Source organism: Trichosurus vulpecula, chromosome 9, assembly GCF_011100635.1.
Source record: "Trichosurus vulpecula isolate mTriVul1 chromosome 9, mTriVul1.pri, whole genome shotgun sequence".
Taxonomy (NCBI): domain Eukaryota; kingdom Metazoa; phylum Chordata; class Mammalia; order Diprotodontia; family Phalangeridae; genus Trichosurus; species Trichosurus vulpecula.
In genome coordinates this window covers 3,404,869-3,432,457 of record NC_050581.1, presented here as the reverse complement: position 1 = coordinate 3,432,457, position 27,589 = coordinate 3,404,869, and the positions used below count along the sequence as shown (strand labels likewise).

General features: G+C 50.3%; 1 protein-coding gene across 3 annotated transcripts in view; it reads right to left on the bottom strand.

Annotated features, from left to right (window-relative positions):
* The window catches only part of GLIS2 (GLIS family zinc finger 2), a 43,629-nt gene that overhangs the window by 5,055 nt on the left and 10,985 nt on the right, over positions 1-27,589 (bottom strand). The window contains exons 1-6 of one of the 3 annotated variants that reach the window (XM_036737434.1): positions 6,362-6,376; positions 2,433-2,684; positions 1,284-1,492; positions 839-1,015; positions 618-751; positions 203-321 (exon numbers count right to left, since the gene is read on the bottom strand). In XM_036737434.1, the coding sequence (XP_036593329.1) occupies positions 203-321; positions 618-751; positions 839-1,015; positions 1,284-1,492; positions 2,433-2,604 (811 nt within the window). In that variant the 5' untranslated portion in view covers positions 2,605-2,684; positions 6,362-6,376. Of the gene's footprint in view, positions 1-202; positions 322-617; positions 752-838; positions 1,016-1,283; positions 1,493-2,432; positions 2,685-6,361; positions 6,377-27,589 lie in introns of those variants that run through there. The other 2 variants (XM_036737433.1, XM_036737435.1) reach the window with 2 other exon arrangements.

Below are 27,589 nucleotides of genomic sequence, written 5' to 3'. Positions count from 1 at the left end.
CATTTATCATCATATTCTCCCTAGTGTTCAGCATCTTACCCTGCACACAACAGTATCTCAAACTGTGTTGCCGCTGTCTTCCTGGTCCTCTCCCTGCCCCTTCTCATGCCTAAGTGAGACAAGTGAATCTTCCCGGTCTGATTACTCCCTCCTCCAGCCCCACCTTTCCCCTTTCTCTCATTTGAACCCTTCCCAAGCCCACCTGTGTGTGATCGGTTGTGAATCTTAAGGTTCTCTAGGCGAGAAAAGCTCTTGTTACATGTGGGACATCGATGCGGCTTCTCATTAGTGTGAGTGCGGATGTGGATCAGCATCTTGTACCTTCCAGACAGAGAAAGGAAGAGCACCCAGTGAGCCAAGGCTACAGGAGCTGAGTCTAGAGAGGCTGGTCCCAAATAAGCCCTACCTAGGGCTTCCCTCACCAAGGAAGAAAGGCCTATGGGACTGCCCTGGTCAGGCCCTCCCTTCAACCCCTTCTCCACTCCCAGAGACATCCTGCTCCCTTAATGATGGGCGGGCCCCATAGACCAAGTCAGGTCAGGTCCCGTGAGAACAACAGGGAAGATGCTTGGCTCTAGAACCCCCTCGCTTCTCCCTCCTCCCCACCATGCACACACCTAGCATTGAAACCCCGGCCATGGCGGGCACAGCCCTCCCAGTGGCAGCAGTAGCCAGCCTCCTTCTCGGGTTTGACGTGGAAATCATTGACGTGGTCCACCAGGTCTTGCAGGAGGTCAAAGAGCTGGTTACACTGCAGGGAGAGAAGGGGAGGAGCCATAAGATCCACTGGGACATCAGTGGGTTCCCTTCTCCTCCACCTCTACCTGCTCATCCTCACCTTGGCCCAGCGACAGACAAGTTGCTTTTGCAGGGGCACATCTGGAGAGAGGCACTTCTCCTTGGGTGGGGTAAGGAAGGAAGAGGAGGGTAGATGCAATGCACCCCCTGAGCTCAGAGGCAAGAAGAACTGGAAGGAACTGGGGACTCCATCAATGTACCGAAGAGACTGTAAGTCCTGGGGAGGAGGGCACAGAGAAGGTTGGGAGAGAACGGGCAGTGAATCTTGATGGTTGATGACACCAGAACATCCTCTCCACCATGGCCTCTTTCTGACTTCCCCCTCCCTCAGAATGCCTCTGCCTTCGCTTTTCCCAGGATCGCCCCAACCCAAGATCAACTGGCCCCTGTCATCTCTGGACCAGCCCATTCCCCCTTCTACCTCACTTCCCAGGAGTTTTCATAGAAGAGGAAGATCCACCCTAATGCCCACATCCCAGACTCACATGGGCAGCAGGAGTTGGTGGTAGGTCCCCATTACCCTGGCGCTCAGGAGACAGGGAGGTGCTGCCACTGGGAGAATCCAGTCCTGATGGGGGCGACAGGCTTAGATCCACTAGAGGTGCTGCTGAGAAGCGGCTGTCCCCCTTTTCAGGGAACTTGGGGTTCAGCAAGATTCCTGAGTGGGAGGGGAGGAAATCAGGGTGGCCCAAGACTAGAAAGAAGGGCGAAGAGAGCCAAGAGTCAGTGCCCTTCTCTCTCAGAACCCCCACCCACACACCTTGAAAGACTCAGACCTACCTACCCCTCCTACCCCATAGTGACCCCAGAAATGAGACTCCCAGGGATCATTTCAGCAATTACAGTGCTCGGTTTCAAGGAATGAGTGTGTGGGGAAGAGGCAGAAAATGACAGGACAGGCTGTTCCTGTTTGCCTTTCTAACAACTAGAAATACTCAGAAGTGGACATGGGCTTTCTTGGGAGGTGGTGAGTTCACCATCACTAAAAGTCTCCAAGCAAAGGCCAGATTACTACTTGTCTGGAATACTGCTGAAAGGCCCCCAGTTTGGGTAAAGGTCCTTACAGCTCAGAGCACAATTCTGGGCTTCTATTCCTGATCTTGGTGCTGCTATCATTCTCTGCCTCCTCAAGGTCAAGCAATTGGAGAAAAGCCTGGTAAACAAAGCTTTGCTGGGGCCAGTGTGGTACAGCACAGGACTGGACCAGTAGGGCTGGGTTTGGGTCACAGATCTGCCAGTGACTTGTTGTGTGACCTTGGGCAAATCACTTCTCCCACCTTTAAAACACCAGGCTGGACTAGGTGAGCTCTGAGGTTTCTTCTAGGTCCGACTGTCTACGTTTCTTTTCAACTTTAGAGTTCTGTACATTCTGAGTTTCTCCCTAGGGTCGATTGCTGCCTTCAGGTTTTCTGTTGCAGTCAATTTTCTTTTCATGATACTCATCATCAACTCAAAACCAGCTTCATTCCTAAGTATGATCCCTCAGTAGGCCATTCCCCTTTGGTGATCCCTGCTCCGCTGGGTGACTGTATCCTTGTCTATATCTGGGCTCAGATCATGACCCTAAGCTATCAAGGAGGCCCAACAGCTTCTCGGGAGACTATCCCTTCCCTCTACTCCCTGGCGTACAATACCTGAAGGAGGGGATCCAGGGGACGCAGGGGCGGGGCCATCATCTACCAAGCCTAGCTCCCGGTGCAGGGTCCGGTGTCGGACACCTGCCAAAGCCCACTCCTGCTTCTCTCGCGCTGCTCGAAGCTTGGTGATGCTCAGCTTCAGGTCCAGCGGCTCGTCCAAAGAGTGCATGGTGCCAACCAGGGGCCGGTGTGGCTGCAGCAGAAAGGCTCCCTGGCAGGAGGTATGGGAAGGTGGGGATGGGCAGGAACCTGTGGGAAGAAACAGGCAAATCAGGAATTCCCACTGGCAATGGTCCAACCTTATTTGCGCAGCAAAATGCTCCCCAGCCCCATTTTTGCTAGCCATTGGGTTAAGGAGGGTCTTAGGAGTTTGGGGTCTCAAGGCTGTTTCCCGGAAAGCCAATTACCATCAATCTGGTCTTTAAATAGTTACTAGACATGCATTAAGCACCCAGTGTGTGCAAAGACCTTTGCCAGTGCTGAGGAAGATGTGAAAATGAGACGCAGATTTGCCTCAAAGTGACGGGGGGAGATAAGACGCGTATACACAGATTAAACGGGTCACAAAGCAGCAAATGCTAAGGCATCAGATGACAAGACAGGTTGATTTGAACCGAAGGGGAGAGCTTCATGAAGGAGATGGCATTTCAGCCAGCCTGGCAGACTGGGAGAATGTTGAGGAAAGGGGGAAGGGATGGGAGGGTACTCCACGTTGGAGAAGCAAGGGACCCCGTGGGAAGCAGAGACGGCTCAGGGCACACACATCCCTACTACGAGAGAGAAAAAAACATTCAGTCTTTCCCCACTGGAGAGGGCTAGGTCCTACAGGGCCAGCTCCCACCAGTGGCTGTCCAACAGTACGGAACTGAACCAAAAACTAAATACTGGCACTGGCCAAATCCAAATGTTTCTTATTGAGCCACGAACCCAAGCCTCTTTAGAAAAAGAGGAACAGCAATCTGACCCAGACCTGAATCTTTTCAGACGGAGCTAATCAGAGCATCAAGACGTTTTCTGGAAGCCAACTTTATGCAATTCCAATCCCCTGTGTGATATAAACAGCCATTCACATGCTGGTCCATTTGGTCATCTTAGAACAAGCACTGGATTTGAGTCCCAGCTCTAAGGCTTAGATTGTGTGACCATGGGCAAATTGCTGCACCTTTCTAATCCTCAGTTTTCCTATCTGTACAATGGGGGTGTTGGATAAAATGTCTTTTCGCTCCGAAAACCTACGTGGGAAACCTTGGTGGGCAGGGTTAGGCAGGGGAAAGGGTAAGAGCCATATCGGGCCAGGAGGCTAAGAACCAGGAGCACACCACTGATTCACACCTGCTGCAGGGGTGGAGCCTGTGATCTGTGTCTGTCCATCCATTCCCCCAAAGCAGCACCTGGGCTAGGTAGAAGAGAGGGGGGCTGCCCAGCAGAACAAGGAAAGCTCATGCCAGAGTCCCCACAATCCCTCTACAACCCTACCCTCGAATGGGTAAACTGTATGTCAAAGCACACATGACCAAGACTCAAGACATAAGTGAACAGACAAAGGTATACCAGCCCCCACCCCCAGCGGCTCCAGAGAGCTGAGGGGGTCTCCCAGTCCTGGCAGCCTTGCTGCTCAGTGATGTTCAAAGGTGGGATATCACCAGCCCCTACTTCCCCCCACAACTACCACCAACCACCACCCTGAAGGAAGCAGGGCAGGGATTATTATCACTACTTCAGAGGAGTAGGTGACATGCTCAAGGTCACACAGCTAGTTAGAAACAGAGCCAAGCCCAAAATCCAGGTCTCCCAAGGCCAGCAAGAGTCACTCTTCAAACAGCAAAATGAGCCGAACCTAAGCAAAGCCCCAGCAGGATGGGAGTCGGGAGTTCCCGGTGAGGGGACCAAAGGCAGCCAAGAACAGGATGTGGGTGCAGGGAGGGGTCACCCCTGTGACTGAGCAGGGAAATACTGAAAGGGGTGGGGGAGTCAACATCCCAAATCCTGCCACCAGGGGGCAGCTGGTGACCGTGGCACTCCTCTGGCTGGCAAGCTCTGGGGAGAACCTGAGGAGAGACCTTTGCCAAGAGGCTACGTACGGGAGGAAGGACGGGTGTGTGGGTGACTTCTCTTGAGGCAACTCCCCAGACTACAGCTGCTCCTGTCTCTGGAAGCCGGGTCCCCCTCCCCTTCCCGAAGCAGCTCCCAACTCATCCAGGCGCCTCCTGGATCAGCATCATCACTCAAGGGGTTCTGGGGTGCACACACCTCATAAATTTTGGGGTCCCTCCTGAATGAGGGTTGATCTTGTCCCTTTGGGGATCTGAAAGCACTAGGTATTTCTATGGGGGTCAACAAAAGAGATGAAGCCATAATGACCTGACTGGATTTCAGGCACTGGGACCCATGAGCAAGGAAGAAGCCACAGCCGTAATACTCTAGGGTTTGGGACTGGAAGAGATACAGCAGGCTCACTCTACACCGGCAGAAAGAAACTCAGCTTTCAAAAGTGACTGGCTCAGGGTCACACAGCTAGGTGGCGCCACAGTGCAGAGAGCTGGGTCTGGAGTAAGATACCAGCTGGGTGACCCTGGGCAAGTCATGGAATGAGGTTTGCCTCAGTTTCCTCATCTGTAAAATAGGCTGGAGAAGGAAATGGCAAACCACTCTAATAGCTTTGTCAAGAAAACCCCAAATGGGGTCACAGAGAGCTGGACACGACTGAATAACACACAGCTGGTACTTTCCACTAATTCCCTGCTATTTCCTCTTCATTTTGGAGAAGCCTGACCAGGAATCCTCAAGTAACACCCCCTTCTCCATATCAACTCCAATTATGGGTGAGACAGGCTGACCTTGCTATTCTGGTACCACTAAGCTCCTCCCCTTATGACTACAAATGGGGATACTGAGGCAGACAGGAAGGTGATTTGCAAGGACAGACACCCCCACAGGTACCACCAGCTGGGGCCCAGATCTCTTCCAGACCCTGGGCAGGGCTCCCAGGTCAAGCACGGGATGTCTCAAGGGCCCTGGGAGAGGCAGGGTGGGGTCCTGCCCCTTCCCTGCTCTGGCCAGCTGTCCCTCCACCTGTTTATTTTTAGCCCTGGGCTCTGGACCTCCCAGCAGCTCCCCCTGAGTGCTGGGGGCCCAGGCTGGGCAGGCAGGGAGCCTGGAAGGAGGAGGAAGGAAGTAAATATTTATGCTTATTAAGAATTCAGGAGCCAGGAAGGCCTGGGAAGGTTGGTGCCCCCACCTCCCACCCCCTACCGCTCTCTCCGTTGGCCTCCAGCCACAACCTCAAACTAACCACCCCAGTGGGCCCCAGGTCAGAGGGCCCCCACCATGAGGCCTAGTGAGGGCCAGGACATTTCTTGGTCCTTTGAGGAGGCTTTGCCAAAGTTTTCTTGGGGGGGAGGGGGAATGTGGAATTAAACTCAAATTCCCTAGCAATAACATCTCCCCCAATTAACAACACCTCCAGTATCCTTCCCTCCAGATTACTATCACTAGGATTAACCCCCACACAGTAACACCCTAGTAATCCCCTCCAGAAATCTTGGAAAGGAAAGATTCCTAGGAACCAATCCCCAGGAAGCACCCTTCACCGCCCCTCCCAGGGTAACATCTCCCAATAACCCGGAGAACAAATAACATTCCCCTAGTAACCTGGTCCTCTCCCTCTCAGCCCCCAAGCCATACACTCCAGTAATCCCCAGAGGAACATCCTTCAAGAACTCTGACTCTGTAAAGTCCCTCCTAGCAACACTCTCAGGATAAAGCTACTGGCCCCTGCCACCCCCACCATCCCCAGATGTCCCCAACTCTCTGGTTTACAAGGACACGGTCCCTCCTCCCAACCCCCAGCTTCCTGTAACTCCACCAGGCCAGAGAAGCAGAGGCCAGAGGGGTTCATTAAGCTGGGAGCAGGAGGCTAGCCCTACCTAGCCCTCGGGGCCCTCCTCCCTCCTTCAGTCCTGGGAGCCGGAAGAAGGTCCCTGGTTGGCAGCTCTGCCCCCTGCTAGCTCCCCCAGGTGGCCAGGAAGTGACCCCACCTCTCCCCCCTTGGCAGCAGCTCCCCCCACCCCACCCCACCCAGTGGCAGCCAGTTCTGTGTTCCCTGGCGCTGGCTGGGAGGGAAGGCTGAGTGTGTGTGTGTACAGAGGAGGCAGGGCCCCGAGCCAACAAGACCTCCCCAGGATTGATTCTTTGCAAAGTTTTCACATTCACATCCTCCAGAGACACACAGAGAGCAGGGATTGTTCTCCCGTCAGGCAGATGTGGAGAAAGGGGGCCGGGGAGGCCGAAAGCTTTGCCCGAGGTCACTTGACAGTCATCTGCAGAGCAAGCCAGAGTGACAAACAGCCCAGGATTTGGAGTTCACAACAGCTGAACTGCCCCTTCCTGATGGTGTGACCCTGGAGCAGTCACCTATCCTCTCCGCCCTTTCGGGTTTCCCCATCTGTAAAAGGAGAGCCGGCCATCTCTCAGGCTTTTTTCCAGCAGGATTAGCCCCCAAGCTGCTCCTAAGGGAAGGCTGCCAACCTGAGTAGATATTCCTGGCCCCGCCCTTGGCTTGGGGGACCCCTGGGGGAGGAGCAGCAGGGCAGAAGGATGGAGGCGCAGCTCTGCTGGGGAGGGCCCAGGGCAGCAGCTCCCAGACAGAGGGGGCTTTCATCCCCCTCCAGTGTGGGCCCCGCCGGGGGCTGCGAGCTCTCAGGCACTGGAGGTGGTCGGAATCTGCCACACCCACCCCCCTCCTCCCCCTCACCAGCTGCAAAAGGAACTAATTAGAGAGATGGGGAGCGGGAGGAAGCGGGGGCTTCACAAAGGAGGGCTGAAGGGGCGGCCGCCGGAGACACACAGCACCGGGGGCCCGGCTTTGGGTGCGTGGCCGGGAGGAGGAGGGCAACCAGAGACCAGGACCTCCCATTGTTCAAGGCTCCTGAGCCTCCGGCCGGGAACCTGCGGACTTGGAGGGCTGAAGAGGGAGGGAGGAGGGATCGCGCAGAGCGAGGCGAACGATCCCACGCGGGGCACACTCGCGGCAGCCGGCGATCGCAACGGAATGACCCCTCCCTTCGCCCCCACCCCCACCTAACCCGGGACCACGGGCATCATCGCCCGCCCTGGGCAGGCTTCCCGGGGCCTCTTCCTATCTGCGGCCAGGACCTGCTAACTCCCATAGAACAGCTGGCAATCTGGCGTTCATTTGCATGTCATTTACATGTGGCCAATTTCACATTAGCATGCACGTCCCCCCACCACACCTGCCACCCCCCATTCTTAAACACTCTCCAGCTCCAGACCCGGGCACGCTAACGTCCCTCCACCTCTGCCATCTGAGGCTCCTTCCAGCTCCAGTAATAACTGCTGACACTTAATAATGATAAATGTTTGGTATTTATAAAGCACTCTAAGGCCTGCAAGGGCTTGACATAGGTCATCTCAGCCTCACAACCACCCTGTGAAACAGGTGCTATCATCCCCACTTTAGAGATGAGAAAGTTGAGGCTGCTGCCCAGGGTCGGTGTCGGAGCTGGGACTCAAACTCAGGTCTTCCCGACCCTGCCCAGCGCTAAGATTTCAAAGTGCTCTTTACCCGCATCACCTCACTTGGAGAAACTAAGGGAAAATCTAAAAGGAAGTGGGGAGAGTGAATGGGGAGCTGGCTGGGGAGGGAATGCTGGTGACAGGAAAGCCACACAGCTGGGAGGGATCTTAAGGGACTGTCTGGTCAGTCTGATCTCTTTTCAAATAAGGAAATTCAGGCTCAGAGAAGTAGTGACCAGAATCACACAGCTCCTTAGCTGTCCAGACAGGGCCTCATACACACACAGGGCCTTCTGACTTCACCGGCAGGGCCTTCTTTTTGCCTGTCATCTGTGTATGTGAATGTTTGTGTGTTTGCGGGGAGACGTGCGCTAATGTGTGTCTGTATGTATATAAATATATGGGGATGGGTGTAGCACCATTCCCCAGCCCTGCTTCAGGAAGGGGGGGGGCAGGCCAATGGGCAAGGCTAGTCTCTCCCCTTCTGCCACCCACCCCCTTCCCTAGCTCCAGAGCCAAGCCTGGGAGGTAATAGGGAGGCCATGTGGGTAGGGCCAGAAGGGACAGGAGGGGAGAGGAGCTTCTGCCAAACCAGAAGGCCCCACAGCCCAGCATTCCTGGGAACAGACTCCAATCCCCACTCTGGGCTCAGAGGCCCAGGCAGAGCCAAGGACTCCACCCCACTAGGCTGGACCAGCCCAAGACAGAGCCCGCAGGGCAGGAAGAGGAGGGAAAGGAAAGGCGAACTGGACTCCCTCTTCTCTCCCCAGATCCAGGGGAAGAGAAGTCTTCCATGGGTCAGGCCAGCCCTGCTCCTGCCTCACTGTGTGGCCCTGGGTAGGCCCTAATCAGCAATAGGACGGGAATGTTGTTCATGCACTCCTCTCCCCTAAAGCTTGTTCCCCAACAGGATTCATTGAAAACGCATGACATCAGGTCTCCCCATGGTACCCAGCAGAGTCTTAGAACATCCCCTGTCCCTCCTGAGACAGTGGCCATGTTGGTCACTGGACCTTAGAATCTGTACCTCCTGACTCAAGTACCACCTCCTAGGAGAGTTCTTATCCCACTCCTCAAATGAATTCATAGTTGCTTCTCTGTGTATTTGTTTTGTCCCCTACCCACCCGAGTAGAAAAGTAAACATCTTGAGGTAAGGGGCTATTGTATTTTTTACCTTTATTTGCCCAGGTACCAGGGTATCTTGTATGCCTTATGCTCTCGGTAAAAGCTTGTAGAAAAGATCCTTGAATAGAAAGCTGGCCTTAGTTTCAGAAAGACAGAGGTTCAAATTCCCCCTCCTGACACACACTGGTTGTGTGACCCTTGGGCAAATCACTACTTAGCCTCTTGTCTGCTCCCCCCACCCCCCACCTGAGACAGGTGCTGATCTGCATTGGTAGAGGGAGTTTCCTCACTGGGACTTCCCTATCCCAAATGAATTATAGTTCTGGTCCCCCAAGAGTCCTGGTTCATCGTGGGGTGGTGACTCCAGGTTCTCCAAGACTCTGCTAGAGCTGAAAAGGCTTCAGTTACATACCAGGGGATGTCTGTCATCCAAGGACCAGCTAAGTTCCCACAGGCCCCTCATAAGGCTGCCCTCAGGGTGATGAATGTTTTTGGTGTAATCCTAAGGACCATCTACAGGAAATCACAGTCACTGTGTACTCTGGTGAAGAGCGTGCACACACAAAGACAGAGCCTTGAAGTGGTGTTAACACTGTGTTGGTAATAGTAGTATTCCAAACCTGGCCCATATTTCTTTATCTGTAGAGGTAACATTTCATCTGGAAGGACGGATGCACACCAGGTTATTGTGGTCACTGAGCAATGGCAGACTTCCTCCTCTGACAACCGAGGAAGCTATTGGGATAGGAGATGAAGGTCCAGGACAGTGTCCTCCAGCCCCGGCCCCCAGATTCATTAACTTTTCGACCTAGGCTAGTGACCTCCTCCCTCCGTGTCTGGGTTTCCTCAACCTGTGAAATAAAAGGCTAGAGGCTGAAGGAAAAGTCACATTTATGTGCTGCTGGTGGAGCTCTGATGTGGTCCTGCCATTCTAAAAAGTCCCTAAAATGACCTTTAACCTTTAACATAGCACTATCACCATTAGTCCAGTACCCTAAAGAGACCAAAGAAAGATGAAAAGGACCCATGTTTACAAAAATACTTAAAATGGCTTTTTATAATGGCAGAGAACAAGAAACTAAGGGGATGTGTCCATTGACTGGGGAATGGCTGCACAAGTTGTGACATATGAGTGTAATGGAATTATTATTCTTGGGTTCAGAGAAACCTGGGAAGAACTGTACAACAGGGAGCGAGGGAAGTGGAACCAGGAGAACAACTTACACCACAACAGTAACATTGTATCGACAGTCAGGTTTGAAAGCCTTGACTCTGATCGAGGAAATGACTAAACGTGATTCTGGAGGATTCACGAATATCTGTTAGCCGCCTCCTCATAGAGAGGCAACAGAGTCAAGATTCAGAAGGAGACACAGACTTCTGGACACGGACAATGTGGAAATTTATTTTGCTTGACTGTGTCTACGCTAAGTTTTTTCCTTTTAAATTGGGGGTAGTAGTGGGAGGGAGAAAAAATAAATGCCTGTTAATTGAAAAATCAAAATCAAAAAGGGGGGAGGAGATAGGACTCCCTAAGATTCTAGATTAAAATTTTAGTTTATGTTCTAAGGTCATGCCTTCTGTCTCTGACATTGTGCGGTCAATACACCCTGACGATATTTTAAGGTCTCCAGGGATTTTCCCACTCTAGGATTAAGTATAATCCAGGTGCCCATTTTTCCATGTTCAGTTAAGTATGTGCTGAAGGGGAGAGATGCCAAGCTCCTAAGCTACCCTCCTGAATTTCTGATGCCAGCCACTTAATGAGGAACATAGTACCCAAAGGAAACCAGGCCAACACCCAGGGGGACCCCTAACATCCAGAAACCCCTCAAGATGTAAATCCTCTGGTTATCATTGTAACCCTATCTACTCCCCTCCTCTACCCCCAGCATCCAGCCCCAGGCTCCCTCCTAACTCAGACCTCCCATCTCTGTTTGGCTCCTAATTTACAGCATAGCTTTGGACAAGCTGATTACTCCAAGGATCCCAGTTTCCTCACCTGTAAAATGGGACAGGACTACGATGTGGTAGAACAGGAAAAGCACTGAATTTGGAATCAGGACCTGAATTCCAGTTATGTTACTTACTATTTGTATGACCCTGGACCAGTCATTCATTAGTCAAGAAGCATGTATTAAGCACCTACTATGTGCTAAGAGCTGCCTCAGGCAAATCATTTAATTTTTCCAGGACAAAGTTTCCTCACCTGCAAAAAGATGGGGCTGGACTAGATGGCCTGGGAGGTCCCTTTCTGCTCTAGAGCTAATGACCCTGCACCAAGCTAGCTAAGTCCCTTGCAACTCTACATCCTAATGAGTTCGGCATGCTCTCAGCAGGAGGCCCCAGCCAGAGCTTCCCTCATTGGTGTCCCAGGCCTCAGCTGTTTTGCTGTGAGACCCGGGGGCAGCTTTCTCTCTGCTCCTCCTTTCTCTACACCTCCCCCAATAAGCTGGCCCCAGTCCCGACCTCACATCTTCCTCTCTCTGAGACCAGACCCAGATTCACAGGCCCTAGCCTGGGGACGCTTTTATTTCCTACTTCCCACCTGTAGAGGGCTTTGGTTGAGCCCCTCCTCACAATAGGGCTGGGGGGATGTAGAACATTTGTAAGTACCTCAAACTGAAGCCATTGGCCAACAGCCCCTTTGGTTCCGAGGTTGACATCTGCAGCTCTGTTCACATCTCCTATCCCAGGGACTAACCCAGGGCTGGCTGATCCAAGAAGGGCTTGGCCCAGCCCCCAACCTCCTTCTGCTCCCTAGTTCCTAGGACACTGACTAGACCAACTTGTTCTGGTGAGGGAACCCTTCACTAAATGCTACGGAGAGCCAGGGGAGGCTCAGCCCCAGAGTGTCAGAGTAGGCAGAAAAGCTCATATGTGGTAGCGGCAAGCACTGTGTGCGTCATGCACAGGAATCGGGGTGATTCCCAAAATGTCCCTAAAATGACCTTTAGCCTTTAACATGGCACTATCACCATTAATCCAGTACCCTAAAGAGACCAAAGAAAGATGAAAAGGACCCATGTTTACAAGAATACTTAAAATGGCTTTTTATAATGGCAGAGAACAAGAAACTAGGGGCATGTGTCCATTGACTGCACAAGTTGTGACATGTGAGTGTAACGGAATTATTATTCTTGGGTTCAGAGAAACCTGGGAAGAACTGTACAACAGGGAGTGACTGATGTGTTGCATTTCCCGTGTGTGTGTTCAAATCAATTGTAAAACTATGTACATGCATCATACGTACACGCAGCAATGCGTGGTTTTTGTATTTGTGCCCTGTGGGGTGGGGTCCTTGGAATAGAGCCCCCTTCGGTGTGGCCAGAGTTTGGGCTGTGGGTTCCCTTTAAATCACAGTTTCTTAACTTTTTTTGCTTCACGGACCCCCCACCCCCACCTTGGCAGTCTAGTGACACCTACGAATCCTTTCTCAGAATTGTTTTTAGATACATAAAATAAAACACATAGGATTACAAAGGAAATCAATGGTACTGAAATACAAGTATCAAAATCAATCCCAATCTCTCTCTTTCTCTCTCACACACACAGAGACACAGACAGACAGACACATAGATACACAGACACGCTCGTGTGCCGTGCGAGCGCACACACGCACACACACACACACACAGCAAAGGACTGGATCAGATGGGTGGGGAAAATTGTAAAGAGGTCCCCACCTCCCACCCAACCTGGGTCTGGCGAAACCATCAACAGTTGGGGCTCTACAATTCACTTCTCACCCAAAGGGCATCATAAAGCCAGCGCATGATTCCTGCCTTCCTCTCCCCAGAGAGCCACACGCCTCTGAGAAAGTCAGAGCTGGAAGGAGCCTCACAGCCCATCCTGATGGAGAAACTGGGGCCCAAAAGAGAAAGTGTCTTGCCCAAGTTATCATGACCAGTGAGCCAAAGAGTTAGGGCAGGAACCCAGGTCTCCACATGCCCAGTCCAGGCCTCCTTCCACTGCACTACGATTTCCTTTGGCTATTTTCTAGATTTAATGATGCTACTGAAAAGGGACTGGCCAGCCTGGGTCTGACTCCAAAAATGAAAGTTCCTAACAATGAGTTAGGGGTAGAGAATCTCCTAGGCATTCCACAGTTCCCCTGAGCGTTCAGGGACCCTTCCTCCCATCTCCCAGATCCCAGACCCTCCCTCTTTCCTCCATCCCTTCCTTCAAGGAGGGGCTGCTCAAAGGGGAACTTGAAAGGTGGCCTACTCCCCTCCCCCAACCCACCCCCAGGCAGCCCCTGGGACCATCCTGGGACAGAATAAGAGGATTCCTCACCACCCCCCCCAACCCATTTTAGGGCTTAAATAACCCTTACTCACAACAAGCTCTTCCCAATACCTAACCTGACCCTCTCCTGCTACAGCAAAAAGCCTGCCCCTTCTGGCTCAATGCTGGGGGAGATGGGGAATTGATGGTAGTACCCCCTACTGGTGTCCAGGCATCAGTTCTTTGTCTGACAGAAGACCAGGCCCACAGGCCTAGTTCTTTAGGCTAAGGTGGGGGGAGGGAAGGTGGGGGAAGGGAAGGGGGGGGGGTTCAAAGGACCCTGGAGTTAGTGAGTCCCATTGTTCTCAATTTGCAGGGCACCAAAGCTCTCTCAGACTTCTCCCCCAGTTTCCTTCTCAGGTGGAGGCTGGTGGAGGCTGTACAGGATTCACCAGGCCATGTCCTCGGGGGAGGCTGCCCACAGCCCCCCCTGGGAGGCCAGGCCCCTGTGGCTGAGCAAGGATTTCTTGGCAAGAAGGCAGGCCTAGCTAGCATGGGCCCTTCTTGGGCCCTGCTCCTGGCTGGGCCTCCTCTCCCCAACCCACCCTCATTCTGCCCCCCCCACCCCACCCCACCCCCAGCCACCTTTGCACAACTATGTCTGGTATTTTCCTCTCTGCCTGGGGAGGGAAAGGGGCGGAGGAAGAGGAGGGGAGGGAGGCCAGGCTGCCTGGCCGCAGGCAGGGGCTCTGCTTGCTTCTCCGAGTGTTTCACCTGGGCCCCTGCCAGAGGGGAGCCCGCCAGGCCCCTAGCTGTCTGTGCCGAGCAGCTGCAGCTGGGAGGAGAGCCCGGAGCCCAGCCAGGAATAGCAGGAACCTGGGGTAAGGGGACAGGAGGGGGAGCCAACCCCCACTGAGAGGCCCCTTGGCCCTCCTGGCCCCACAGGAACCAGACAGATGGGCACACTCCTGGCCCCAGGGACAAACACCACAGCAAGCCAGCCAGAGAGGCAGATGGGGAAGCTGGGGGTGACGGGGAGACAGACACACAAGAACGGAGGAAGGCCCTGGACCAAGCTCTGTCATTCCTGGCCACCGTTCCAAGGGGGTACGGCCAAGAGGAAGGCCCCAGACTGGGGACCGTAGTGGGTAATGCTTTCTTCTAGGACACATACCAAGTGAATACACCTTTATGTTCACTCATGAACACACCTGCACATGTATACACGTACAAAAGAATGCGTACATGCGTAGATAAACACACGCACGCAGGTACCTCTCCCCAGGAAACACCTGCTTCAAGACATATGAACTGTGGAATGGGTGTCACTACACATTTCTCTGTCCTTCAGACCTCCGTCCCTGTTCCCCACTAAAAAGTAAAACTCTTATGGAATCATTAAATATTACAACTGTGAGCCACCTTGGAACTCAGAATATACACTATGAGCCATAGAAGGGACCCTAGAACTTTACAGTCTAAGAGCTGAAAGAGGCCTTAACAGGCGTTCTTAACCTAGGGCCCAGGAACTTGGTTTGTTTGTTTGAACATTTTGATAACCCTACTTCAATATAATTCTCTTCCTTTGTAATCCTATTATTTTATTTTGCCAGTTCAAAGGGAGGTGTTCCTAAGACATAGTTAATGACCCCATGCCTTTAAAAAAAAAGAAAGAATGTCAAAGCTGAATTGGATTTGAAGCCAGGGAACAGAATACTAGAGCCGGAAGCAAATTTAGAGAATGTCTAGTCCAACTGTCTATTTTACAGGAGGGAAAACTGTAGTCTGGAAAAATTAACTGACTTGCCCAAGGTCACATAAGTTTGTGGTACGGTTAGGACTTGAACCCAGGTCTTGTGGTTCCTATTAGGGTTCTTTTTATAGCCTACAGTCTTTGGAAAACCTAGAGCCTGTGCCAGAAGTGCCAGAGACCAATGGGAGCTCATGGTAGGCACAGGGCCACACGGAGTTGGTGGTCCCATTAAATGGTTCTGGGCTTGAAGGCCACCTCCAAGCCCTCTTGGCGCAAGTCATTTAACCTCTGTATGTATGCCTCAGTTTCCTCAGCTGTAAAATGGGGCTAATTTGGTATGTGCTAGCCTACTTTACTAATAAGGAGGTAACCCCTCACCTGCCTCCCAGGGTTGTGTGGATCAAATGAGATAATGATTGTAAGGCGCTTAGCAAGGTGTCTGGCACACAGAAGGTCCTTAATAAATATTTATTTCCTTCCTTCCTTTCCCTTCTCCCTCCCTCCCCATAGTAGTTTGTCCCCTCCTCTACTGCCTTGCTTGGGAGCTTGGCACCCCTAACTCCTCCACCCTTGCCCACTAGTCAAGATGGGGAAGCCCATGAGGACCAAAACCAGTCAGTCTCCTCAAGGGAGAAGAGCAAGCTTCCTCATCACATCCTCCAGTCAAGGGAAAACCAAAGCACTTTAGAGAAATCGTGAAAAAATAGCACCGGCCCTGGAGTCAGGAGGACCTGAGTTCAAATCCAGCCTCAGATACTTGACACACTTACTAGCCAAGTGACCTTGGGCAAGTCACTTAACCCCAATTGCCCTGCCTCCCCCCTCCAAAAAAAAGAAAGAAATTGTCAAAAATTTACTGACTCAATAGACTGATGAGGACAAGGCTGGTATGAAGCAATACAGAAAAAAGTCAGGAGAACTGAGAGAAGGAGATACACAGTGACCACCATTATGCAAATGGAAACACCGCTGCTAGGAAATGCAGATCAGATTGTGCGCCACCGACGGCCAATCTTGGTCCTGAAAATCGGATAAAGAAATAGACCCCCCTCTTCTCAGTACAGGCGGCGGGCTATGGGAGAAGAACGCTGCTTATGCTGTCAAACGCAAAAACCATTTACGTTCATGAGGTACGCTGCCATCTTCGAGTCACTCTCCCTCCGAAGAGAAGCCTTCCCTGAGCGCTCTAGCCCAGGTCTGCCCAGAATGCCGCCTCCCTAAGAGCGCAGAAACGCACATCGAGGCTTTAGCGAAGGAAGCTGAGCCGCGCATTTGGCCGCAGAGCTCTCGCCGAAACGGCAAAGCGAAATACGGCGTCTATCGTTTCAATAAAAACCCAAGGGTGGGCAGCCCTGCCCTAGCCTACAATAAAACGGCTTCTCACCCAGGCTGGCCTCACTGACATTTCAGGAGAAATTTTCAAGAGATTTCCTTTAAGGTATTTCATCTCAACACACATTTAAACACTCACAGCCGGGAGAGCCTTCAGTGGTTACCTGGGACGACCTAAGCCGGATGAAGAGGGCTATCTCCAACACCTCACCAAAGCCACTCTCTCTTTGAATACTTCAAGGGACAGAGAACTCACTACTTCACAAGGCAGTCCACGTGCTACTGGGGTAGTGGGAAGCTTTTCTTAACATTTCAATGACTCTGCGGCCCCACGATCGACTTCGTGTCCTCTTGCCCAAATCTTCCAGTACGTACTTCTCAGGAAGGCTGCCTGATATGCTTCCTTTAGCTTTTTTTAACACTGAGTGAATACCCACGGAGCTCAAGCGTTGTCGATCGCCTATCGGCCTCACTACAAAATCAGCCCAAGTTTATCATGTTGTGTTGAAATCTTCCTTGTCCTCAGTTTTACCCATTGCTCCAAGTTCCATCCTCTGGGGCAAAACGAGATATGTCGAATGGCGCCTGCACATGACAAGAGGCTAAGTCCACATAATGCCTCTAATACTTACTGGCTGTGACCCTGGGCAAGTCACTGACCCCCGTTAGCCTCAGTTTCCTCACCTGTAAAATGAGCGGGACGAGGAAATGGCAGACCATTCCAGGATCTCTGCCAAGAAAGCCCCAAATGGGCTCGTGAAGAGTCAGACAGGACTGAAATGGCTGAACAACAACAAAAACAGCCTCCATCTCAACTATTTTGAGGACCAAAAGAGAGAAGAAGGAAAAAAGCAAAAGTGCTCGGTGAGGCTCAAAATGCTTTAGAAATTTCAGCAAGGATGATAATGATGGTGGTGGTGGTGATGGTAGCGGCGGTGGTGGTGGTGATGATGGCGGCGGTGGTGGTGGTGGTGGCGGCGGCGGTGGTGGCGGCGGCGGCGGCGGTGGTGATGGTGGCGGTGGTGGTGGTGGTGATGGCGGTGGTGGTGGTGGCGATGGTGGTGGTGGTGGTGGCGGTGGTGGTGATGATGGCGGTGGTGGTGGTGATGATGGCAATAGCCCCCCTCCAAATACTTGAAGGCAGCTACCATGTCCTTCCTAAGTCTTCTCCAAGCTAAACACGTCACCCTCCTGATGTCATTTGTCCTCTTTGAGAAGAAAGGATGAACAACAATCCTGGTTCCTTTAAGCAGCCTATTATGGCATAATGTCCAGTCCCCTCACCAGCCTGGTTGCCCTCCCATGGGTGTTCTGAGGCTCGTCACTGCCCCTCTTGAAACATGGTGCCCAGAACTAGATACCAATCTTGAAAGGGTAAAGTAGAACAGAACACTTTGCTCCTATTAATGCCGCCTAAGATCACATGAACTACTATTCTATGCTGTTAACTCCTTGGGTTTACGATCGATTGACCCCCAGATCTTTTCCACATGAACAATTAATTGTCTAGCCACACATTCCCCAGCTTGTACAGTTAATTTTGTTTTAAATTAAGTATCTGTCCCTAGTAAATTTCATCTTATGACACCCGCTCATCCCATCGTTCCAGGCTGTTGAGATATTTGGATTCCAATTGTCCTATCTAAAGTATACACTATCGCACCCAGCTGTGATCTATGCATGATCTAAGCCATTGAAAAATGGTGGACGGAGTAGGACCCAAGACAGAGGCCTGTGCCATTCTAGCAAAAACATCTCAATGCAATACTCACCATTCTTTGGGTCCGGCGCTTTAACCAGTAACAAATCCATCTATATGTACTTACTATCTCCTACTCTAGAGCTTTCTGTTTTGTCCAAAGAAATATCAGGAGAGGCTTTGTCAAATACCTTACTGGAATCTAGGTATGCCGGGCCACGTCAGCACCAGCATCTCTATCTACCAGTCTAGTAGTAATTCTGTCAAAAATGAAACATGATCAGACACCCCCTATGCTGTATCAGTAAATCAACAGGCATTTATTAAGTGCCTGCTATAGGCCAGGCACTGTTAGGTACTAAGGATACAAAGAGGAGAATGAAACAGTCCCTGTCTTCAAGGTGCTTACCTCCTACCCATGCTGGTTTTTAGTGATCATCGCTTCCTTTTCCGAGTATTCATAAATCCTCCCTTTCATAATATGCTCTAGAGTTTTTCCCAATTTGACCACAAACTTCTTGAGGGCAGTCTTAAAACCCAGAAAGAATACTGGTTTTGAATTCAAAAGACCTGGGATCAAGGCCCAGGTCTGACATTTAGAACCTTTATGGCCCAGTGTCCTCATCTGTAAAATGGACATAATCTTCATTGTCCTACCTGCCTCAAAGGATTGTCATAAGAAGTGTTTCAAAACCGTTCAAGTGGTATAGGAGTCCAGTAAGGAGCAGCTAGCCAGCAATATAAACCTACTATGCATGTACCCCAAGGAGGCCAAAGACCTTGGAGGGAAAAGTCTCCTACACACAGAAATCTCTAGAGCAGCATTTTTTTGTGGTAGTAAAGATCTAGAAAGAAGTGGATCCTCACCAAACAGGAAGAGGGCACTCAGGCCAACCACCTGGCCAACCTCATTCCACCGTCTCCTCCCCCACACCCACGGCCTTTTCAGTGTGTAGTCTTCCCCCGTTAGATGGTAAGCTCCTTGAGGGCAGGGATTATCTTTCTTTTTCATATTCGTTTCCTCAGCACTAAGCAGAGAGACAGGCCCATAACAGCCATTTAATAAATATTTATTGACTATTATGGACCATCTAAATATAATGAAATGTCATCGCATCATCAGAGCAATAAGAAGAAACATGAACATCTGATGCAGGGTGAAATAAGCAGAACCAGGGGAACAATTCATGTGATACCCACAACAGCATAAGGGAAAACACCAGAGAAAGACTTTGGAATTCTGATCAAAGCGGTGACCAATTATGACTTCTAAGCACTGAAGGTGACGTATACCCCTGGACAGAGAAGTGGTGGGCTACAGGTGCAGAGACTTACATTTTCAAAAGTAGGATGATAGCATCATAGATTTTTAGAGCTAGACGGTCTAGAAGCTAACTAGTCTAAAGGATCTCAGAGTATGATCTGGGAACCCTCGGGGATTCCTTGAGACCCTTTTTTGTAACTATTTTTGTAATGACACTAAGAAGTGTTCATTTCCAGTAAACAAAAGCTGCTGGCGTGGGAGGAGCTCCTCAAAAATTTTGAAATATCCAGGGGTCCTGAGATTCTAAAATGTTTGCTCCCCTCATTGTATAAATAAGGAACATGGACACTGTTAATTTATTTTGCTTGACTATTTGTTGCAAGGAAGGAGGGGGGAGGGTCACTTGTCATTGGGAAGAAACGGTGGCATTTTAAAAATGGCATCCTTAAAACATGTCAAAAGAAAAAACTTAGCTGGCTAGACTTGAATGTCCAGCTCGCTGTCTCTGTATCCTATATCACTTTCTGTCCTACCAATTCCCAGGGTTCTGAAGCTCTGGGGAGAGCGCCCCTGCCAAGCCCGTCATGACCTGGCCGCCTTCGTGCCTCATCGAGGCCCATCTCAAACCCCAAACCGATATATCCCGACTTCCATCCCAGTTCCTAATTAGAATAGTTCTCGTGTCTACGTCGTGATACGGTTTACGAAGGGTTCTCTGCACAACGTGGCAAACGAGGTCGGGGCAAGCACTGCTACAATCAGATGAGGGAACTAAGGGACAGTTAAGTGACTTGTTACTTCAGTGGCAGAGCTAAGATTTCAATAAAGATTTTCCCTAAAGGAGAGGAGAAGGAACCCCTCCCCCTCTCCCTCGAACTTCAAAGCATTTTGTGATTTTATTATTAATGGAAGAAATTCTCCCTGCCCTTACCCCTTACCCAAACTTGTCTATGCTGCCCCAAGCTGGTGATGTTCCAGTTCCAACTCTGGCTCCTTAACAACCTCTTCCCACCATCACTTCCCTCTACAGAAAATGACCCAGGACCCCAGAGGAAGTGTGGATCAGCAGAAGGAGGCTAGAGTTCAGTCCCCATCTGACCACTTTAATCAATCAATCAGGAACCATTTATCAGGTACCTACTATGTGCCAGGCACCATGCTTCACGCTCTGGATAGAGATGCAAAGATATGGTTCTATCTGCCCTCATTCCACTAGAAAGATATACCCTCACTGGAGTTCAGTCATTCTCAGTCCTGTCAGACTCTTCACGAACCCATCTGGGGTTTTCTTGGCAAGAATACTGGAGTGGTTTGCCATTCCTTCTCCAGCTCATTTTACAGATGAGGAAACTGAGGCAAACAGGGAGGGTTAAGTGACTTGCCCAGGGTCACACAGCTAGTAAGTGTCTGAGGCCAGGTTTGACCTCAGGTAGACGAATCTTCTTGACTCCAGGCCTGACCCTCTATCCACCGAGCCACCTGGCTGCCTACATCACACAGAATATATGTTAATATAACATATACGTGTGCGTAAGGAGAGAGCTTTGCAGGCACACGGGGCAGCCTGTGCAACAGCACAGCAATGTTTTGGACCACTGCACATAGAGAACAGCACAGGCTAGTTCTGGAGGACTACAGCCTGTATCAGGTGGGGTAACACCGTGGAGGGCTTTCAATGCTGAGGAGCTACTGGGGCAAAAGAACGACACGGTTAGACCTTGGTGACTCTGGGCACGTTTGTAACTTCCCTTTCATAGTTTGCCTATCTGGAAAACGGGAGTTGCCCTTAATGACCTTTGAAGTCTTTTTCTGGCTCCAAATTGATGATTCTATGAGCCTTCATTGGACCATGGACCAGCAAAGTCCAGCTGAACAGCCAGTGACTTGTACCTTGTATTATCACCAAGATGGCAGACTTTGGGCTTTGGATCTCTCTTGACCTACCAAGAATGGAAGGGGCTAGATGGAAAGCTGGAAGAAACCTAATTGCCTCCACTTTACACACACAAAGAAATCTGAGGCCTAGAGAGCTGAAGAGATTTGCTGCTTCTACAGATGAGGGGAAGATCCCCAGATTTAAGAGTGTGAGCCTCGGCGAGGTAAAGGGAATCAATTCTGAGTGGTCGATGCCCAGATGGGAAGCCAAGTCTTCTATTTCCTCGTCTATATGATAGGAAGGATGCTTGTATGGTCCACCTCAAAGTGTTATCAGAGAAGCTCTATACAAATCCTAAAGCATTACAGAAATGAGAGCTCCTGCTCTTGACAGTAGGGCAGCTAGGTGGCACAGTGGAAAAAGCTCTGGGTCTGGAGTCAGAAGACTCATCTTCCTGAGTTCGAATCTGGCCTCCGATACTAATTAGCTGTGTGACCCTGGGCAAGTCACTTAACCCTCCGTTTGCCTCAGTTTCCTCCTCTGAAATGAGCTGGATGAGGAAACTGCAAACCGCTCCAGCATCTCTGCCAAGAAAACCCCAAGTGGGATCATGGAGAGTCAGACACAACTAACACTGAACAAAAACAATTCTTAACAGTAGTGTTATTTATTACAACCAGGCATCAACCATAGCTTGGTTCAGTGGAAAGAGCACAGTCTGGAGTCAAAGGACATGAGTTCAGATCTCACCTCTGATATTTACTACCTGACCTCTCTGGGCCCCAGTTTCTTCCTGCACAGAATAAGGGAGGTTGGATTAACTGGCTTCTCAAGTCCTTTCCAGTTTTACTTTTCTGATCCTGTGATCCTATGTGCCACCTGCCTCCTCTTCACTCCCATGTCCAGGCCACCATTACCCACGTTTGTCTTATTCTGTCAGCTCTAGCTAGTCTTCCCTCGGCCTCTCTCCTCATTCCAACCCACTCTGGCTGCTCGGATTCTGGGTCAAGTTCATTTGCCCACCCCGAAACTCCCTTCTCAGTATTCCTTGGCACTGATACATCATTCCAGCCAAACACGTTCAACTATCCCCAGTCCAACCCTCCCCCCCGAGCAACTTTCATGCTCCCTACATCACGGTCTGGCTTCCATCCAGGGACCCTACCTAGAAATAGAAAGCTCTAGCTTATGGCGAAGACCAACTCCTAATACCTCCTCTGGGAAATCTTCCCAGATTAACTCCACCCTAAACGGATCAGGCCCCGCTTCTCTCATGGCTAACGTCAAACGTAGGCTGCTTTGTAGGAGTTCCTGAAACTTCCTGGTGGTAGCTCCGTAGAGGTGTAAAGAGGAACGGATTGAGACTCAGGAGAGGGTTCGAATCCTAGCTCTGCCGATAACTAAATTAGTCCCACTGGCAGAACCTCCTACCCTCTCTCCCTTTGCAACTCAACAATGGGGATGATAATACTTGCAATACTTGCCTCACAGAGATGCTAAAAGAATCACACGAAACAATGCAAACAAAGCACTTTATAAACCACAAAACACCCTCCACACGGCAGTTATTTTTATCCCCACCATCACCATCTTTATGGAGAGATGCTATACATCCGTGACTCCACATGCAAAGACAATCAAGTCAGTTCTTCAGTTAACACAAATTTATGAAACCCTGTTCCAGAGCTTAAGGACGACAAGTTAGAAAATATCCGAGCTGACAGAGTTTGGTAAAACGCTTCCTAAGCACTACTTCATTGGATCTTTACAACCACCCTAGGCGGCAGGTACTTAGGGTCACCATTATCTCTACTTCACAGACAAGGAAACTAAGGTGCAGAGAAGTTAAATGACTTGTCCAAGGTCACACAGCTAGTTAGGGACTGAGGCTGGATTGGAATCTAGCTCCAAGTCCCATGTTCTTGCCACTTCTCCAAAGCCGATTCCTTCAAAAAGCAAGACATTCAAAGAAGACAGAACATAAAGCAAAGCAGTATGGCCTAGTGCAGGGACGGACACAGGTTTGGATTTAGTCAAAGGGCCGCACTTGAGGACCTAGAGGGCCACATGTGGCCTCACCCCCGGCCTAGGGGGTAAAAAGCTGGCCTCAGTCAGGCAGATTCACACTGGCTACAGGAAATGAGCAAACCACTTACCCTCCCTACGTCTTAGGCAGCACTCTAGACAATAAATTGGAGAGCAGGTACCAACTTACATTGGTAGAACTTTCCTCATCGGAAGTTAGTCCCCCTTGCAAAGAAATCCTACGGCCTATCCAAGTAAGAGAGATTAAGAAAATCATAGGAGCACGGTCGAAATCGCTGAAGTTAATTGCTGGCCTTCTCAGTGAGGGGGGAGGAGAGAGAGAAGGGAGAGAATCTGGAACTCAAAAATTTAAAAAAACAAATGTTAAAAATGATTTTACATATAATTGGGAGAAAATAAAATATTAAATAAATATACATTTTTAAAGAAACTGTTGGATTTTAGGGAGACCGAAGAGAAAAAGTATGGAAGCGAGGAGCGAGGTATTACTTCCAATAGGGAGATCAGGAAAGCTTTCATGGAGAGAGGAGCAGATGAGCTGGGGCTTGAAGGGAGGGAAGAACCATAACAGACAAGCCACCTGGGGAGGCAGAGAGTATGACCATTACAAACTCATTGATGTAAAAGAGGGCAAAATGAGATGGGGGAATGGCAAGGACTCTGGTTTGGCTGGAATGTAGAATGTGTGATGGGCATGATGGGAGAGAAGCCTGGAAAGGTAGGTAGGTCAGTCAGAGCCAGAGTGGAAGGTGCCTTGAGGGCCAGCTTATAATCTATATATGTTATCCTATATACAATAGAAAGGAAGGAGGATGGGAAAGAAGGAAGGAAGGGAGGGAGGGAAGGAGGAAAGAAAAGCAGAAGGAGGAAAGAAGGAAGAAAGGAAGGAAGGAAAGGAGGGAGGGAGGAAAGAAGAAAGGAAGGAAGGAAAGGAGGGAAAGAAGGAAGATAGGAAGGAAGGAAAAAGGAAAGATAGGGAGGAAAGAAAGGGAGGAAGGAAAAGAGGAAGGAAGAAAGGGAAGGAGAGAAGGATTTATAGAGTGCTTTAAGGTTTGCAAAGCACTTTATATACGTTAAGGTGAAACAAGAAAGTGAGATCATCAGATCTGTTCATTAGGAACATTAGGCCATTGCCACGGCCTCTATGAGGAAAGGATTAGAGAAAGGAGAGGCTGAAAATGGGGTTCAGTTAAAGGCTATCACAATGGCTTAGGGAGAGGCAGTGAGGGATTAGACGAGGTAGTAGCCACGAGTAGGGTAAGGTGCCTACCTAGCCCAGGGTTCCGTACACAGTGAATGTTCTCTAAGTTCCGCCTAAGTGTTCCTCTGTGCCCCATCCTGTCCAGGGCTGAACTTGCCACCCGAACCATGCCCATCGCCTGTCTCCTGCATTCCATGCCTCACTCCCCTGTGGCAGTGACTTGGGAGATGCTATCACCCAAGTTGGGGAAAGGCAGCGGCTGAAGCTGGTGTGGAACCAAAGGGTCACCACGGCCCTGTTTCTGAAAGCTCAACCTCCCAGGAACGGTCATGAGATCCTGGAAAGGCCTCTGGCTGCCTCCCACAAGCTTTGGGTTCCATTCTCTTGGTCACATTAGTTCTTTAAACTCTAATGCCTTCCCCCAGGGAGAGAGAATAGCAAATGGGGAAACGTCTAGCTGAGTAGGAACCAGACTCATCCAAGGTATTAAAAGAGGAAGGAACAAGGAAACAAGCCTTTGTTAAGCACCTACTATGAGCCAGGTGCCGTGCTAAGGCCTTTGCACATCTTAGCTCATTTCTGTTCTCCTAATCTTCCCGGGCTTCCGGCAGCAGCTGTGATTCTCCCGATTCCCAGCTCCGCCACTAACTAACCGTGTGACCTTGAGCTAAAAATCACATCGCTCTTCTAGGTCTCGGTTCCCTCATCTGTACCATTGAAGGATAAGAATAAAGAATAAGAATAAAACATCTCTAAGATCTCTTCTGGCATTAACATTCGATGTTTTATGTTCTAACATCCCACGGTCTACATTTTCAAGTCCCTTCCAATTTGGAAGCTCTTTTTTCTAAGATCCTTTCCATCACTCTGGCATAGACAAACAACCACTAGATTTAGAGTCGAACAATCTGAATTGGAATCCTGTTTCTGCCACTCACTACCCTATGACCTTGGGGAAGTAATTTAACCTCTGTTGGCCTCAGGCTGGACTACGAGGACCTTCAAGGTCCTTTCCAGCCCCAACATTACGTGGTAACCTCCTCCCTTCAAGCTATAACAGTCCAAGTTCTTCTGATTGCCCTACTCTGTGGCCGTAAAATTCTTGACATTCACACAATACTCATTTCCAAAAGTGTTGTCCTCCCCACCCCATTACCTAGTCTAGTATTCAACCCAAACCACATGTGACAGTTTTAGAGAAACCCGGGAAGACTTGTACACACTGATGCAGGGTGAAAGCGACCACAGCCAGAAGAATTCATTCCATTACAGTATGGTAAAAGCCAATCAATCGGGAAGGCCTTAGGAAGTCTGAGCATAACAACCCCCCTCCATGATTCCAGAGACCCGTGACGAAAAAGGCTGCCTCGCTTCCTGACAGAGAAGCGATGGAGTCAGGGTGCGAATTGAGACATCCTTTCGGTAAGCATGGTCAATGTGGGAATTCGGCTTGACCGTACATATCTGTAATGGGAGTTTTATTTTTCTTGCTTTCTCAACGTGGGGAGAGAGGAAAGAAAGAAGGTGAAAAATTTCATTTTAAAAAACTATGATTTAGGTAGTACCATTTTTACTACTTTATCAGCTTTGGTTTTGGTCTGGACCTGGGTGGAACTCCAGCATGTGGAACCCCCTGTTGTGGAGGCTCTCCACCATGGAGACAAGTCAACTTGGTCATTTAGAATCTTTGAGAGTAGCCTGAGACGTCGAAAGGATAAGTGATTTGCCCAAGGTCACAAAGCCAGTCAGTACATTTCAGAAGAAGGACTCGATCTCAGGTCTTCCTCGTTCCAAGGTTTACTGCTCTATCCGTTACTTCCTGTTGGCAGGAGGCACAGTATACTGATTATAAAATAGTCAGATTATAAAATCTGATTATAAAATAGTCAGAAGACATGGGTTCAGATCCCATCTGGGCCTCAGTTTTGTCACCTGTAAAATGAAGGGGTTGACTAATGTGGAAATATGTTTAATACATGTATAGCCTACATCAGATTGCCTGCCATCTGGGAGAAGGAGGAGGGGAGAGAGGGGGACAAAATTCAGAACTCAAAATCTTATGAAAGTAAATGTTGAAAACTAAAAATAAATAATAAAATGAAGGGGTTCTACTCAAAAGCCTCTGACGGCCTTTCCAACTTTCTAGATCTTTCTAATAAACAGAAGACCAGCAGATTCAGGGAGTCCAGAGGACCTGGAGCTGAATCCTGCCTCTGCCAATGCACCTGGGATTCCGTACAGCCTCTCATGCCCATTTTATAGATGGAACTAAGGTATGCCCCCTTTTAGAAGGACTTGGCCCAGATCACACCGCTTGTAGGTGGCAGGGCTGGAACTAATCACCAGGTCTTCTGACTCGAAGCCCTTTGGTTCTTTCCACTTCACCACAACAGCCCCCTCCTCCTAGCCAGGAGCCCAAGCAGAGCCGCTCAGCAGGGGTGGCTGGGCACGGAGCCCAGCTCCGCTCCCATTCGCCCTCTCCAGTGCCCGAGGCACCCAGCCACAGAGCAGCAAAGGAGGAGGGAGGGAGGAGAGAGAGAGAGAAGCAGCAGTACCAGGCGTGAACTCTGGACTCTCTGCCTTGCCTCTGGCCCTGAAACTAGCCCCTTCTGTGGGCCCCCTCCCATCACTTTTTCAGACCTTTCCTCATTCCCTTTCCTCCCCTGACACTCCCCCCCCCCCCCACCCCCTTGCCTCCTGCTCCCTGCAGATTCAAGGCAGGAACACTGTCTGGATATAAAAGCAGTCTCCAAACCGGTCTGTATTTGTTAACATCCTGCCCCCGTACCTCTTCCTCAGGAAAAACCACCTTGTGGAGGCCTGCTCACACAGACCAAGGTTATCTCCTAGGCCAGCAGCAAAGTGGGGAGCCCAGGGTGGCCTGGCACCAAGAACTACCTGTCTGTCTGCAATGCTCTCTCCCATTCAAAGGGACATCAATGGTGACTCATTCCCATCCAGGGTGCGTCTGCATTCGGTGTGGCCCAGAGCCCGTGGATTTGGTAGGCTCCAGGCCCAGACCAGGACCTCCTCAAAGGCAGAGAAGGTACCACCACCACACTTTTAATCACCCAGCCTCACAACCTGGGCGCTAT